At 33.3% G+C, this 13,890-nt stretch overlaps 1 protein-coding gene across 1 annotated transcript; it reads right to left on the bottom strand.

Moving 5' to 3' along the window:
• Positions 1-8,092: 8,092 nt before the first annotated feature.
• LOC125872371 (uncharacterized) lies at positions 8,093-8,643 on the bottom strand. Its single transcript, XM_049553118.1, has 2 exons — positions 8,470-8,643; positions 8,093-8,254 (listed from the first exon to the last, which is right to left on the bottom strand). The coding sequence occupies exons 1-2, from the start codon at positions 8,641-8,643 to the stop codon at positions 8,093-8,095; spliced, it is 336 nt and encodes a 111-aa protein (XP_049409075.1).
• Between the last annotated feature and the right edge of the window lie 5,247 nt (positions 8,644-13,890).

The raw sequence follows: 13,890 nt of genomic DNA, 5'->3' as shown, positions 1-13,890 counted from the left end.
AATGCCATCTCTTGGATAGTCGCAAATCTATCCCAATAGTGTTATCCTATTAGAGACATTTTTATCATCCTTGTTAAGGAATCTAGCGGTGTAGGAGAGAGTTCCAGGACATCTGCAGTTGATTTTTAACCCATCATGGAATGAGTTGGTGCCTCCTTGGTTTCGTGTTCATCCCCAGTATAGTTACCATTAACAACAACAACATATTATGGTACAAATGACTCAACTACATCCTTGTAGTTGTATGTCGTATATTCCCAATCAACCTGTTGTTGCAATTGATTTTGAATGTATGGCATACAACCACAAGGAGGTTGTTGTGTCCCTTGTTCTGTAACATGCTGCTATGGTTAGTTGTAACTATACAGCAGAAGGCCACTAGGTCGTGGAAGGATCAAGGCATTCTACAAAATCAACTATGCATGGAAGGAATTTTATGACCCCCCTCCACTATCGGATTCCTCGATGAGGATGATAAAGTCATATATCTGTGGTTAACACTATTTAGGTAGACTTGAGATTACTTAAGTGATGGAGAAGTGTGGGGAGGTAATAAGATGGATAGAAAAACGTGTGATTGCACTACACCAAAACCGTCTTTAATTAGCAACAATTATCACGTTTTGAGTCTAAATTTCCCTATCTTTAGAACAAGTCTTGTTTTTAGTAATTGGTGTTTAGACCTAAACTTAAAATTATTAATTTTGTAGTGATTGATGTAAAGTTAAAATTTAATTTGGACATAATGAATTTCATAAACTATTCAGGTGTGGCCGTTTGGAGAAAGAATTGGTTTTTGAGTTTGGACAATAAAACTGTGGTTTTATGGTAGAAGTCCATATTTTATAAATATGGATTGGTAAAGCAAGGTTGAACAATTACTTTTGCAATAATGTCATAATCTAAAAATAGACGTGATGACACTTTTGTAATCCTACCACGATAAGTCAGCCTCAAATCCAACAATACAAAATAAATGCGTAAAGAAAAACAATAATAGCATAAGAACGGAAAACTTAGTCATTCTAAAATACCCTCAAAACCTGGTTGTCACTTGTATAACACTCTAATGTATAAAATACAAAATTGAAAGAGATAATTACAAGGCTCAACGTCTTTGTTTTTCGAATAGAACAATACATGCGAGGAATAAGAGGGCCCATCGGAATTACAAGCAGCTACCTCTCAATGTCCTCTGAAAGCCTCGAAAATAGATGAAGGAGAAAGATCACACGATTCTGAGCTTGGAACCTACACAAGTGTAGAAACAAGGAGTGAGTACCAAACAACACAATACTCAACAAACAACCTACTCAACAAGGCAAAACTAAGATAGTATATATATGAGTACTCCTTTCATCCCAATCGAACCGCCGCAACTACAACAAGTATAGAAATCAGCCCAACGAGATACTTTTACAATATACAGTTCACAAGGCCTTGACAATCACAAATAAGTCCTCTTTCTAGAATACTCGACATGTCTTTATTATTCCAAGGACGTTCCATGCAAATCTATGATATTCTATGGTCTACCGAAATTTGTACATTTCTCTAGAATCTTCTACAAGTATTAGCATCTTTCTCATATAGGTTGTCAAAACGGGCCTGCCCATCCCAGTCATCCCAAGCCCCAGGTATAACTAATTTGAAGGGCTAGGCGAGACGTCCCTTCATTTGAAAGGGCTTTGAAATGGCCAAACCCTAGAAGGGTTGTGGGCTAGCCCTTTTTTTTCATTTTCATATAAAAGAATTTCTTTTCATTCTAAATTCAAACTTAATTTTTTGTCAATAAATTAAATTTTTAACATATCTAACAATGAGAAGATTAGTGGTGATTCAAATTAAAATTCCATATCTAAAATATATAAAATCAAGAAAATGAGAAGATTTTCAAATCAAATGTGGAAAACAATGATATTGTTTCAATCATTTTAGAGGAAAATCTACAAAAAAATATTTATAAAATTATAATAATCGTTTTTGACAAATAAATAAGTAACGGAAATTTGATAAATAATAATTTATAACCCAAAGAACAATTACGTCTTTAAACTTAGTTATTTTAATTCATATATATATATATATATATATAAAGGAGGAACATAGACAAGGTGATGTGGCACCTCTCTATGCTCTACATTCATATTTATTTTTTTCTCTTTTTTTTGACCATTTTTCTATATATAATTAGTTTTTTTATTTTTAATATCTCATAAAGTCTTTATATTCAAGTACTCAATTTTTCACCTCCCACTATAATATATCTTCTTTATTAGATATATTGTGCATATATTCATAACCTTTAAATATTAAATATGAAACCTTATGGTATTCTTCCATTATTTTCTATATAAATTCATATTTTTTGTTTCATGATATTCTATCCAAAGATATCCTTCATTTTCATCATTGTATTATATTCATGTTTTTATTTGGCTTGAAAAAAAAGAAGAAGGCTCTTGAACAGTAATAGGCTTGTGAAGTGGACATTGACAAGAGTTTAGATAATTATGTATTGATTTATTTTCCCTTCCATCTTTTAATGATATATGTATTGTACTATATTCTTTTTTTCTTTCTTTATTTTTTCTCTCTTTTTGTTATGATATATCTCTATAATGCCTCTTGAATTTAATTTTTACACGAAGAAAGCTTTTGAATAGTGATAGATTTGCCAAGTAGTGAATATCAACACGAGTGATGGCTCTCTACCTTTGTTTGACTTGAAAAAAGAAGAAGAAAGCTTTGAATATTGATAGGCTTGTGAAGTGGATATAACAAGATCTTAGACAATTATGCATTGATTTTATTTTTCCTTCTACTTTAAATTTTAATGACTAAAGTAGCCATGATATGTGTATTGTATTATTATTTTTATTTCTTATGCATTTTATGATGCCTCTTAAGTATTTTTTTTAATACGAACTTAAAATTTAATTCGAAGCACGAGTAATTGAATTTTAGAAGTATTGAGAGTTATTTGTTGTATAATTTCTATTTATATAATTTGGTCTCTTATTTTTCCTCGTAAAATGTCAATAAAAAAGGTAATAAAATAAAAGATATAATAATATTATACCAAACAATATGAAATAACCTTTTAATATATATATATATATATATATATATATTGTATTTTTTTTTCTTTCTTCCTTATGCATTTTATGATGCCTCTTAAGTATATCTTGTATACAAACTTAAAATTGAATTCGAAGCACGACTAATTGAATTTTAAAAGTATGAGAGTTATTTGTTGTATAATTTCTATTTATTTAATTTGGTCTCTTATTTTTCCTCGTAAAAATGTCAATGAAAAAAGTAATAAAATAAAAGATATAATAATATTATACCAAACAACATGAAATAACCTTTTAAATATATATATATATATATATATATTATATATAAAATTACAATTACTAATATAAATATATGAACACCGTTTAAATAAGTACAAAAAGCTGAAAGGCTTATGCTACTCTTATTTTCTTGGAAATAAATATTAACTTTTGTTCTTAAATTGACAAATTTTCCAATATGTTGTTGTCATAAATCTATAAAAAGATATATAATTCTTTTACTCATATTTAATTTTTCATAACTATTTTTTATATCGAAATACTGGTATTATAATATTTTTATTTCTTTATCGTTATTATAATATTTTTATTATATATAATTATGACATTACAACTTTTACTATAACATATTTATGAGTTTTAATATGAGGAGGAGATTAGTTTTTATTGAGTAATAAACATCAATACTCAGCATTTAAATCAGTAACGGATTTGTTTAATTTCTTCAATTGTTAAAAGTAATTATTAGCAAACTTCAATTTAATTTAAAGAACTTGAATCACTACTACTTTGTAGTTGTATACAATTGTTTTACCTTCTTTGTTTTTGTATGTGTTCTTTTACTTGTACAACATATAGGGAGAAAAATGAACAAAACAATTGTAGAGTCATTAGTGAAGGATAAACGATAGGGAAATAGTATACACCATAAAAAAAATGTAACTCAATGGTTATTTTAGTTTCTTTTTAGTTTTCATTTCATTTTTATTTTATTTAATAACAATTATAGAATTTTTTTTAACTTTTATTTAGATTAAAATAAATGAAAAAGGTCAATTGCCAATAAATGCTTGTATGTATGTGTATCATAATTTACTACGAAATATTTGCTATGTACAACAGAAATGAAACTAATTAAAGGATATATATATTGTAGCTTATTGCTTAAGAATAAATTCTCTCTTTTGTTCAATATTAATTGTTAAGTTTAACAAAAAAAATTTATGTTGGTATTTATCTTAATAATATAATATAATTAGAACAATTAATAATGATGTTAGAACTGGAGAAAAAAGAAGACATGACATTGATAGAGATCAAAAATTAATTTTCTAATTAAAAAAATGGGATAATCCTTTGGGTTTCTCTTTATCAATCACCTTTTCTGTAGTTTACGATATTACGCCTACATCCCTTCTTTCTTTTTGTAACCATTCTTTAAAATTATATAAAATAAATATAAATCAATTATAACTTAACAAATTTGTCCTTCTTTGTATTTGTTTCTTCATATTAATGCATATTATTAAAAACATGACTTATTTAATAAATACTTTAAAAATAAATTTATACTATAATATATATTATATAAATATATATAAACGTGTCCTTTTTTACCAAACAAAGATTCACACTTCTTCATATTGATTTATTTTTGAAAATTTCATTATATAAGTCATTTTTTAAAATAATGTGGATTAATATGAAGAAATTAATACAAAAGGACAAAGTTGTCAAATTATAATTAATTTATATTTATTTTAAATAAATTTAAAGAATGGGTACAAAAAAGAAAAATTTAATAAGGAAGATATACGTAATATTGTAAACCACAGGGGAGGTGAATTTTATAAAATTAACCCTGAAAAATTTTAGCCACCGCCCGAAGTGCGGACAAATTCCCTAGTTAAATAATATTTTTGACCCATGGAACAACCCCCATCTGGCCTCAGTAAAGCCTCAACTACCAAGGATTTACTTAGGTCGGGCCTATAAGCCCTAATTTTATATGGGCAAGAAAAATCTTATCCCAACCCTACCCTAATAGAGGGTTGAGTTGGGCCAGCCTCATGAGCTAATCCCATTTTGATAACTCTAGAGAAGGGGAAATGCGGAAATCCAACAAGGAAAAGTGATCCAAACATGAGACAACTGCACTCTTCTTTTACTAAAACAAAAATAATTTATAGCGGCAATAAATATATACATTAACAAAGAGTGTTAAAACTTTTACCGACATTAGTTAATTTCCATTGGATTCAATCTCTTATAGGCTTTAGAGACATTTACAAAGAGTACTAATAGTCACTGAATACATATTAAGCGGCAATTAAGCTATTGCGGTTAATTATTGCTAAAAATCATTTTTGGTATAGTGTCTCCTTTACAAAAAAATATAATCAAACACAACTTCATCTTTACCTTCATAAATTTCATATAAATTGAAAAGTATTTAAAATTTGTGATCAAGAGATTGAAAATTATATAAAATAAATCATGACCCTTATTTCTCTAATTTCTATTAACTAAAACAAAATTTTGACAAAAGGAGTAAAATTGATACACAGCTTTCTAAATATCAAAGAGTAGGACTTCTAATAAAATGAAAATAGTTAAAAGTCTTTTTAACTCTATCGTGATTTCTGAAGTAAATATTAAAAGAATTTTATAATAAAAGTATTGTTATTTAGCTATAATCCAATAAGATCATATTTAAAGCAATAAGTTCTTGTAAATCCTAGTCATCAAATAAGGTTATTAAATCCAGAAAAAATTGGTTAAAAATACTCCTGAATTAGAAAAATGTATTTCAACTTATAAGAATAATTAGTTACAAGTCACAAATGGGATAAAAAAATTCAATCCATAACCTTTTAATGTTATTTTTGCACGCATTTGATCATGTGCTTATCTGGCATTGATTGTTCTATAATTTCGTTTGAATCCGTGCTCTTAGGGGATCGTATAAGTATAAGGAGTTAGTGAAATTGAATGTTATTTTTCTATGGTAAAAAAAAAAAAGAGACGATGATATGATTACTAGCTTGATGTAAAGAAGACTTTTCTTTTAGAAAAAAGAAAAATAATAATCTTAAATGTGAATAAAGAAATAATTTGATGGAACATATAGAGTCTTGCTAGTATTTGGTGTTATAGATGCAGAACATGTCGTGTGGTTTTTACTTCTAGCAAAGGAATCACTGGGCACTGACATAATCAAATGTCTCAAGTCACTTGGAGAAAGGGTGTGCCCCATCAGAAGTTTGTATGTCCATTCGTTGACCTCCTCGCCCTCTACTGTCAGTTGGGCAAACACAAGTCTACCTCAATAGTGTTACCTGGCCGAGGACGCATTACCATCCATGTTAGTAGAATATGATGGTGAAAGAGCATCACAGACTATATGACCGTCCACGAGTAATTTTTTACTAATCGAGGTAGGCTGTTGTAGGTGCCTTGTGTTTCTGCACCTGTCACTCCTTTTCTTATTCAGGCGGTAGACTTGTTTGCTCATCATATTAATCAACTGATTTCACATGAGATCCAGCCAAATCTAAATCCTGCATTGGCTTCTAGGCCTATTTAATCAATTAGTTCAGAAATCGGGAGCACCCGTATTGATGATCAAAGCTTAACTTAAAACATAGGATTTAGGTTTTAATCAACTTTAATTTGTTATTTTTCTTATTGTCTTCTTATGTCGATTGCAACATTTTTTTTTTGTTTAAGTTTATATTTTTAATCTATTTTTGTCTTTACTATTGTTTAATATGGAATTGAATCTCATTTCAATGGAAGCACAATAAATAAAAAGATAAGAAAATATTATTCTTTGTGAAAAATACTTGACAGTGATAATGATAGAAGTAGATTCACCAATTACAGCCGATCAGACAGGTTGGACTCAAAGTTAATTGATAAATAAAATAATAGATTACGATGATTCCTTACTAGTCTATACAATGAAACGTAAGAAATTGATATTCCATGACCATATATAGTCAACACTATAATTACATTGCACAAGAAAATAAAATAGATGATACCTCAAAAAGCACAAGGAATATGATCATGGAGGCCAACACAAAAGGTAAATAGAAAAGGGAGCAAAAAAAGATAAAAGAAAATTAGAATAGAGATATCTTTGAAAGGTAAATGTACCTGATCTCAGAAACTTCTGAATCTCAGCCCAATTAAAGAACAACATCAAATTCAAGAATACATATCAAGGACATCAACTTTAAAACTCTTTTAGGATCAATTCACGTTGATATAAACAAGATTGACACTTTGGTGATCGAACCCAACGTTATGAAAGCCTCACATACCTTGTAGGATTAAATCCTTGGGGAAATCCACACGAAAATCTCAAAGAAATCGACAAACTTTGAACTTTTCTTCTCGTTTCTCCTTTTTTCTCTTTTCTCCAAGCCCTAGCGTGAACTTCAATTTTCTAAACATTTCTAATCCTGATTAGACCCTAACATAATTACCAAAAACGAAATAAAACAATTGGGCAAGGAAAAGCCTAAAATACCCTTCCAAAATTCGGATTAGACTTTCCTTATATAAACAGCCCAACTTCCAAACGGCATATCTCAATCATACAAACTCGGTATCGCGCAATCTAAGCGGCGTTGAAAAGGTAATTCAACGATATTTCCTACGGTATCTGTAAACACACCTAACTCATCTTGATCTAGGAGTTATGGTCGTTTGAATTTATGACTATTTCTAATTCTAACTCTTTGTAGTTCGTTCAATTTAGCGAGAAGTAACAATATCTCCCCCTTAGGAACATTCATCCTCGAATGAGATTACTCTTAATAGGCTAAGGGTGTAACATCTAACATTCTGATCAATACCCAACAAGCAATGCAAATACAACATGCCAACTTATAATTTAAAGAGTACTAAGAAGAGAATTAGTACCTTGATCTGAAATCTCTCCGGTTTCAAAGAGATGTGGATATCTATTCTTCAGCTTCCCAAGTAGATTCCTCAACAAACTAGTTCCTCCAATGAACTTTGACTAATGCTACTTCCTTATTCCTAAACTTGCGAACTTGGCAATCTAGTATCTGAACAGGAATCTCCTCGTAAGATACTCTATCCTTGATCTCAATAGCTTCAGTTGGTATGATCAATGAAGGATTGTCCATTGACTTCTTCTACATGGAGACATGAAATACCGGATGAACTGCTGCTAATTTTGTGGTAGCTCGAACTCATAAGCTACACTACCTACCCTTTTCGATATTCTGCAAGGGCCAATATACCGGGGACTAAGCCTCCCCTTCTTACCAAATCGCATAACACCTTTCATAGGTGAAACTTTAAAATACACTCAATCATCTAGTTCAATCTCTAACTCCCTTTTTCTAACATCAGTGTAGGATTTTTGTTGACTCTGCGCCGTTTTCAACCTCTCTTGAATCACTTTCACCTTCTCCATAGCCTGATGAACTAAATCAGGTCCTACCAACCTAGCTTCACCAACTTCAAACCATGCAATAGGAGATCTGCCTCTTCTTTCGTAAAGAGCTTCATAAGCAGCCATCTGGATGCTAGAGTGGTAACTATTGTTGTAAGCAAATTCGATAAGAGGTAGGTGATCATCCCAATTACCTTTGAAATCAATCACACAAGCCCTCAACATATCCTCCAAGGTCTGAATGGTGCGCTCTACTTGACCATCTGTCTGAAGATGAAAAGCAGTACTTACGTTAACTTTTGAACCCAAGCCTTTCTGAAAAGATTTCAAGGACTTTGCAGTAAATTGTGCACCTCTATCTGAAATAATCGAAACTGGCACTCCATGGAGTATAACTACCTTGTGAATATATAACTTAGCATAATCTTCTACTGAATGGGTAGTCTTATCGGAAAAAAGTGGGTTGATTTTGTCATTATATCAACGATCACCCAAACAGAATCATATTGCCTTTGAGACCTTTGTAAACCTGTGATGAAGTTCATATTAATCATCTCCCACTTCCATTCCGGATGTTCTATATTTTTAGCCAAACCACCGGGCCTCTGATGCTCCACCTTAACTTGTTGGCAATTCGGACACTTAGCAACAAATCCGCAATGCCCTTCTTCATGCTACTCCACCAATAGACTTTTCTCAAATCGTGATACATCTTTGTGGAACCCGAATGAATGGAATATCTGGAGCTATGAATCCATGATCCTCTCTTTGAGTCCATCCACCATTGGTACACACAATCTACCTTGATATCTCAATACGCCATCTCCCCCTTGTCCAAAAGCTAGTACTTTTTGCTTATCAACATTTGCCTTCATTTCAAGCAAAATAGGATCTTGGTCTTGCTTTTGTTTCACTTCTGACACTAATGATCATTCTGCCCCATTCATCACCACTACTCCTTCTTCTGTGGAATCCATTAGTCAGACTCCTAATCGTGCAAGTCTATGCACATCTTTCGCTAGCTCTCTCTATTCTTCCTCAACACGGGCGGTACTACCCATAGACAATCTGCTTAAAGCATTAGCAACAACATTAGCCTTACCTATGTAATAAAGAATACTCATGTCATAATCCTTCAGTAATTCCAGCCACCTCCTTTGTCTGAGATTAAGCTCTTTCTGAGTAGACACATACCGAAGGCTCTTGTGATTGGTGAACACATCCACATGAACACCATAAAGATAATGGCGCCATATTTTCAAAGCAAATACTACGGCAGCCAACTCCAGATCATAGGTTGGGTAATTCTTCTCATGAACTTTCAACTGTCTGGAGGCATAAGCTATAACTTTGCTATTCTTCTTTAGTACACAACCCAAACCAACTCTAGACGCATCACAATATATAATAAAGTCTTCCGTACCTTCTGGTAAGGTCAATACTAGGGCAATACTCAACCTCTTTTTCAATTCATGAAAGTTTTTCTCACAAGCTTCAGACTATTGAAATTTCATTGTTTTCCAAGTCAACTTGGTCAAAAGGGACGAAATAAATTCGAACCACTCTACGAACCTTTTATAATATCCATCCAAACTCAAGAAACTCTTAATATCATTTGGAGATGGGTGTAGGCCAATTCTGAACTGCCTCTATCTTTTGGGTATCAACTCTAATTCCATCACCAAAAACTATGTGGCCTAAGAACGCCACAGACTCAAGCCAAAACTCACATTTAGAGAAATTAGCATAAAACTACCTATCTTTCAAAGTCTGAAGAACTATTTTGAGATAGCTAGCATGATCTTCTTCATTACTTGAATAAATTAGTATGTCATCAATGAAGACGATAACAAAGATATCTAAATAAAGTTTGAAGACTATATTGATAAGGTCCATGAACGTTGCAGGTCCATTGGTCAAACCGAACAACATGACTAGAAACTCATAGTGACCATAACGGGTCCTAAATGTTGTCTTGGGAATATCACATTCCCTTACTTTCAATTGATGGTAGCCAAATTTGAGGTCTATCTTAGAAAAACAAGAAGCACCCTGAAGCAGATCGAAAAGATCATCAATTCTCAGAAGAAGATACTTATTCTTGATGGTAACCTTGTTCAACTGATGGTAATCTATACACATCCTAAGGGAACCATCTTTCTTTCTCACAAATAAAACCGGAGAGCCCCAAGGTGAGACACTTGGTCGAATAAAGCCCTTATCAAGGATATCTTTCAACTATTTTTTAAGCTCTTTCAACTCTACTGGTGCCATTCTATATGGAGGAATAGAGATAGGATGAATATCTGGAAGAACATCTATACCGAAGCCTATCTCTCTCTTAGGAGGCACTCTGGGTAGATCACTTAGAAAAACTTTTGGAAACTCTTTTATTATAGGAAATGACTGAATATGAGGTATCTCAACACTAGAGTCATTAACTCAGACTAAGTGATAGACACACCCCTTGGAAACTAACTTTCTTGCATTAAGGTACGAAATAAAATGACCCTTAGGCACTACTGAACTACTTTTCCACTCAAAGACTGGCTCATTAGGAATTTGGAACTTGACAACTCGAGTCTACAATCAATGGAGGCATATGCATGAAGCCAGTCCATACCTAGAATGACACCAAAATCTCTATGTCCAACTAAATTAAATTAGCCATGCTCTCTTTCTGATTGATGGAAATGACACAATCACGATATACTCGCTCAGCTAGATTATACTCCGTAACAGGTTTATAAACACACAAGGGTTCACAGTGTTTCTCAGGAATAACATCAAACTTATTTGCAACATAAAGGGTAACAAAAGATAAACTTTCTACTGGTTCTAGCAAATCATAAACATCAAAATTAAAGACTTTGATCATACCAGTGACAACATCTGGAGAGTTCTCTTGCCCTTGGCGACTAATGATCGCATAAAGGCGGTTTGCTCCTCCGCCAGTATCGGATGTAGCTCCTATAGGTGTAGCCTTGTCTGGTAGAGCAACTAATGAAGATTGGGCTCTATTGCCTTCATTTCCACTACCTTGCATGTTCTTAAGGAACTATTTCATGAAGTGACCCTCTTGTCCACACTTGAAACAACTTGACTGGCCATCACAACACATACCTGGGTGGGTTCTACCATACCTAGAACATGCAGGAGCCCAGTTACGTCCTTGTGCCATACTACTCTGAGACTGCACAGGTCTAGCACTTAAGTTCTGTAAATTCTGACCATTACACCCACCTTTGTTTCTGGGTGCAGGTGCACTAGCAGATGATGGAGTAGGCCCCTTTTGCTTTTGCTGAAAGGATGAATGATTCACATTACTTTTTTGCTGCTCGAACTCATTCCCTGTCTTAGCCTTTTTGTTTCTAAACTCCTCTCTATCTCTCAGTTTCTCTTCCTCAACCTACTCCACATATACCATTAACCTTGATATATCCATGTCCCCAATTGGAATCGCTACCCTGCCCTCTTTGCTTGATAGACTGGACAACCCAGCGACAAACAAAATCATTCTACTCCTCCTATTCGTAACCATCTCCGGCGCATAATAGGATAGTTGGGTGAACTTCAACCCATACTCATGAACACTTAGTGACTCTTACTTAAGGGTAATAAACTCTATTACCTTAGCCTCTTTCAGTTCTCGGGGAAAGAAATTCCCCAATAAAGCTTCCTCTAAATATACCCAACTTGTAAGTGGTGCTTCCTCAGCTCTACCGTTCTTCCACTGGTCGAGTCAAATCCTAGCGACACCCTTCATTTGGTATGCAGCTAGTTCCACCCTCTTAGTATCAGCAACGTACATGACATCAAATAACTTTTGCAGCTCCTCAGTAGTGTTTGAACTAGTGAAACTTGGAGGGTCCATCCTCAAGAACTCATGAATCCTCGAAGTGTTAGCCTCTTCTTGTCGAGCTCCATTTTGTTCCCTAAACTGGTTAGTCACAACTTCACTTAGCATCCTTATTGCTTCTCTGAACACAACATTAATAACTTCCCTTTGAGGTTGAACTTCAGGTGCATTGAGTACCCTTTGCTCCTCAATATTATGTCTAGCAGGACCACATCTGGCAGCTCTTCGTGGAGGCATGATTATCTGAAAACACACGCAATCACGATTTAGAAGGAAACTTTTTAGACATCAAACTATAACGCATGAAATGAATATGAAAGAAGTGAGAAATTTTCCTAAGTGTTGTAGCCTCCTAATTATAGATATGGTGTGCTTCACACCAATAACTAGGACTCTACAGACAAAACTTCATAGAATCCCTAGGACTCTGGAACTCTATGCTCCAATACAAAGTTTATCACGCCCCAAGCCTACACCCCAGACGTGGCTGGCACTCGAGAACTATTGTTGCCCCAAGCGAACCCTTTGCCTGGATTACTTACTTAGTGGAAGACTCTAAGCATTATTACAATGATCAAATGCACTTAATCAATTGTTAAATAAAATAACTTAGAATATTTAAAAGTCAACATTCAACTTGGCCAAAGTGGCAACTAAAGCCTTAACATAAGAAATAACAATATAAAGACAACTAAATTACTAACTGTCTGACTATCTATGATGCCTCTATTACAAAGAGGGATGTCGCGACAACACCCCCGATCATCCTAATAATACAATACTGAAAGCAAAGTCAAAGGAGTCCTCTGGAATGCAAGAAAGCTCACAAACTAACTCTGAGTGCTCAACTGGATCAACAAGACATTGGGTGATGATCCTGCTTACCTGCGTATGCATCATAATAAGATGCAGGCCAACTAACATCAGTACATTGAATGTACGAGTATGCGAGTTTGAATGCTAAACACAACATAGACTTGAAAAGAATCTTGAAGAAATAGTTACCTTGGATTTACTCAACTCCTGAATAACTTAACCCAATATGAAGCAATAAACATATACAATATATAGAACGCTTGTAAAACAGTGGAATACAACTTAGTTCGTTAAAGAAAATGCAAAAACAAACTCAACTTTACTCATATAATAAAGTTGTAGTTTCTATGGTAGATTCACTAACCGACAACCACCACTATGAACCTAAGTGGTGATACAACGTCTTGCCCACGCTGCCAAAACTGTCCTATGTTTTGCTGTCATATAGAACACCTTAACTAAGTGGATCCACTAGTCTATGCTAAAAGCATCTTAAGGAGTCATCAACAAAGTATGATCATTTACTACCCGTAATGGCTACATGGTTTATGGAGAGTTGAGTTAATATGAACTCGCATCCCCATATTGGTTCTCAATAATACTCCCAAAATATACTTAGCTCATATGTTTTTAAAACAAACTTCTTTCTTTGGTTTGAGATAATTACTCAAAACTTAGCTTAAAAGCTCTCTTCGAAT

Source organism: Solanum stenotomum, chromosome 1, assembly GCF_019186545.1.
Source record: "Solanum stenotomum isolate F172 chromosome 1, ASM1918654v1, whole genome shotgun sequence".
Classification (NCBI taxonomy): Eukaryota; Viridiplantae; Streptophyta; class Magnoliopsida; order Solanales; family Solanaceae; genus Solanum; species Solanum stenotomum.
This window is presented reverse-complemented; position numbering and strand designations above follow the sequence as displayed.

Coding starts and splice junctions, on each gene's coding strand:
- LOC125872371 (XM_049553118.1), bottom strand. CDS start 8,643: ATGGCTGCTTATGAAGCTCTTTACGAAAGAAGAGGCAGATCTCCTATT. Junction 8,255..8,469: donor AACAAAAATCCTACACTGAT/GTTAGAAAAAGG, acceptor GTCTCCATGTAG/AAGAAGTCAATGGACAATCC.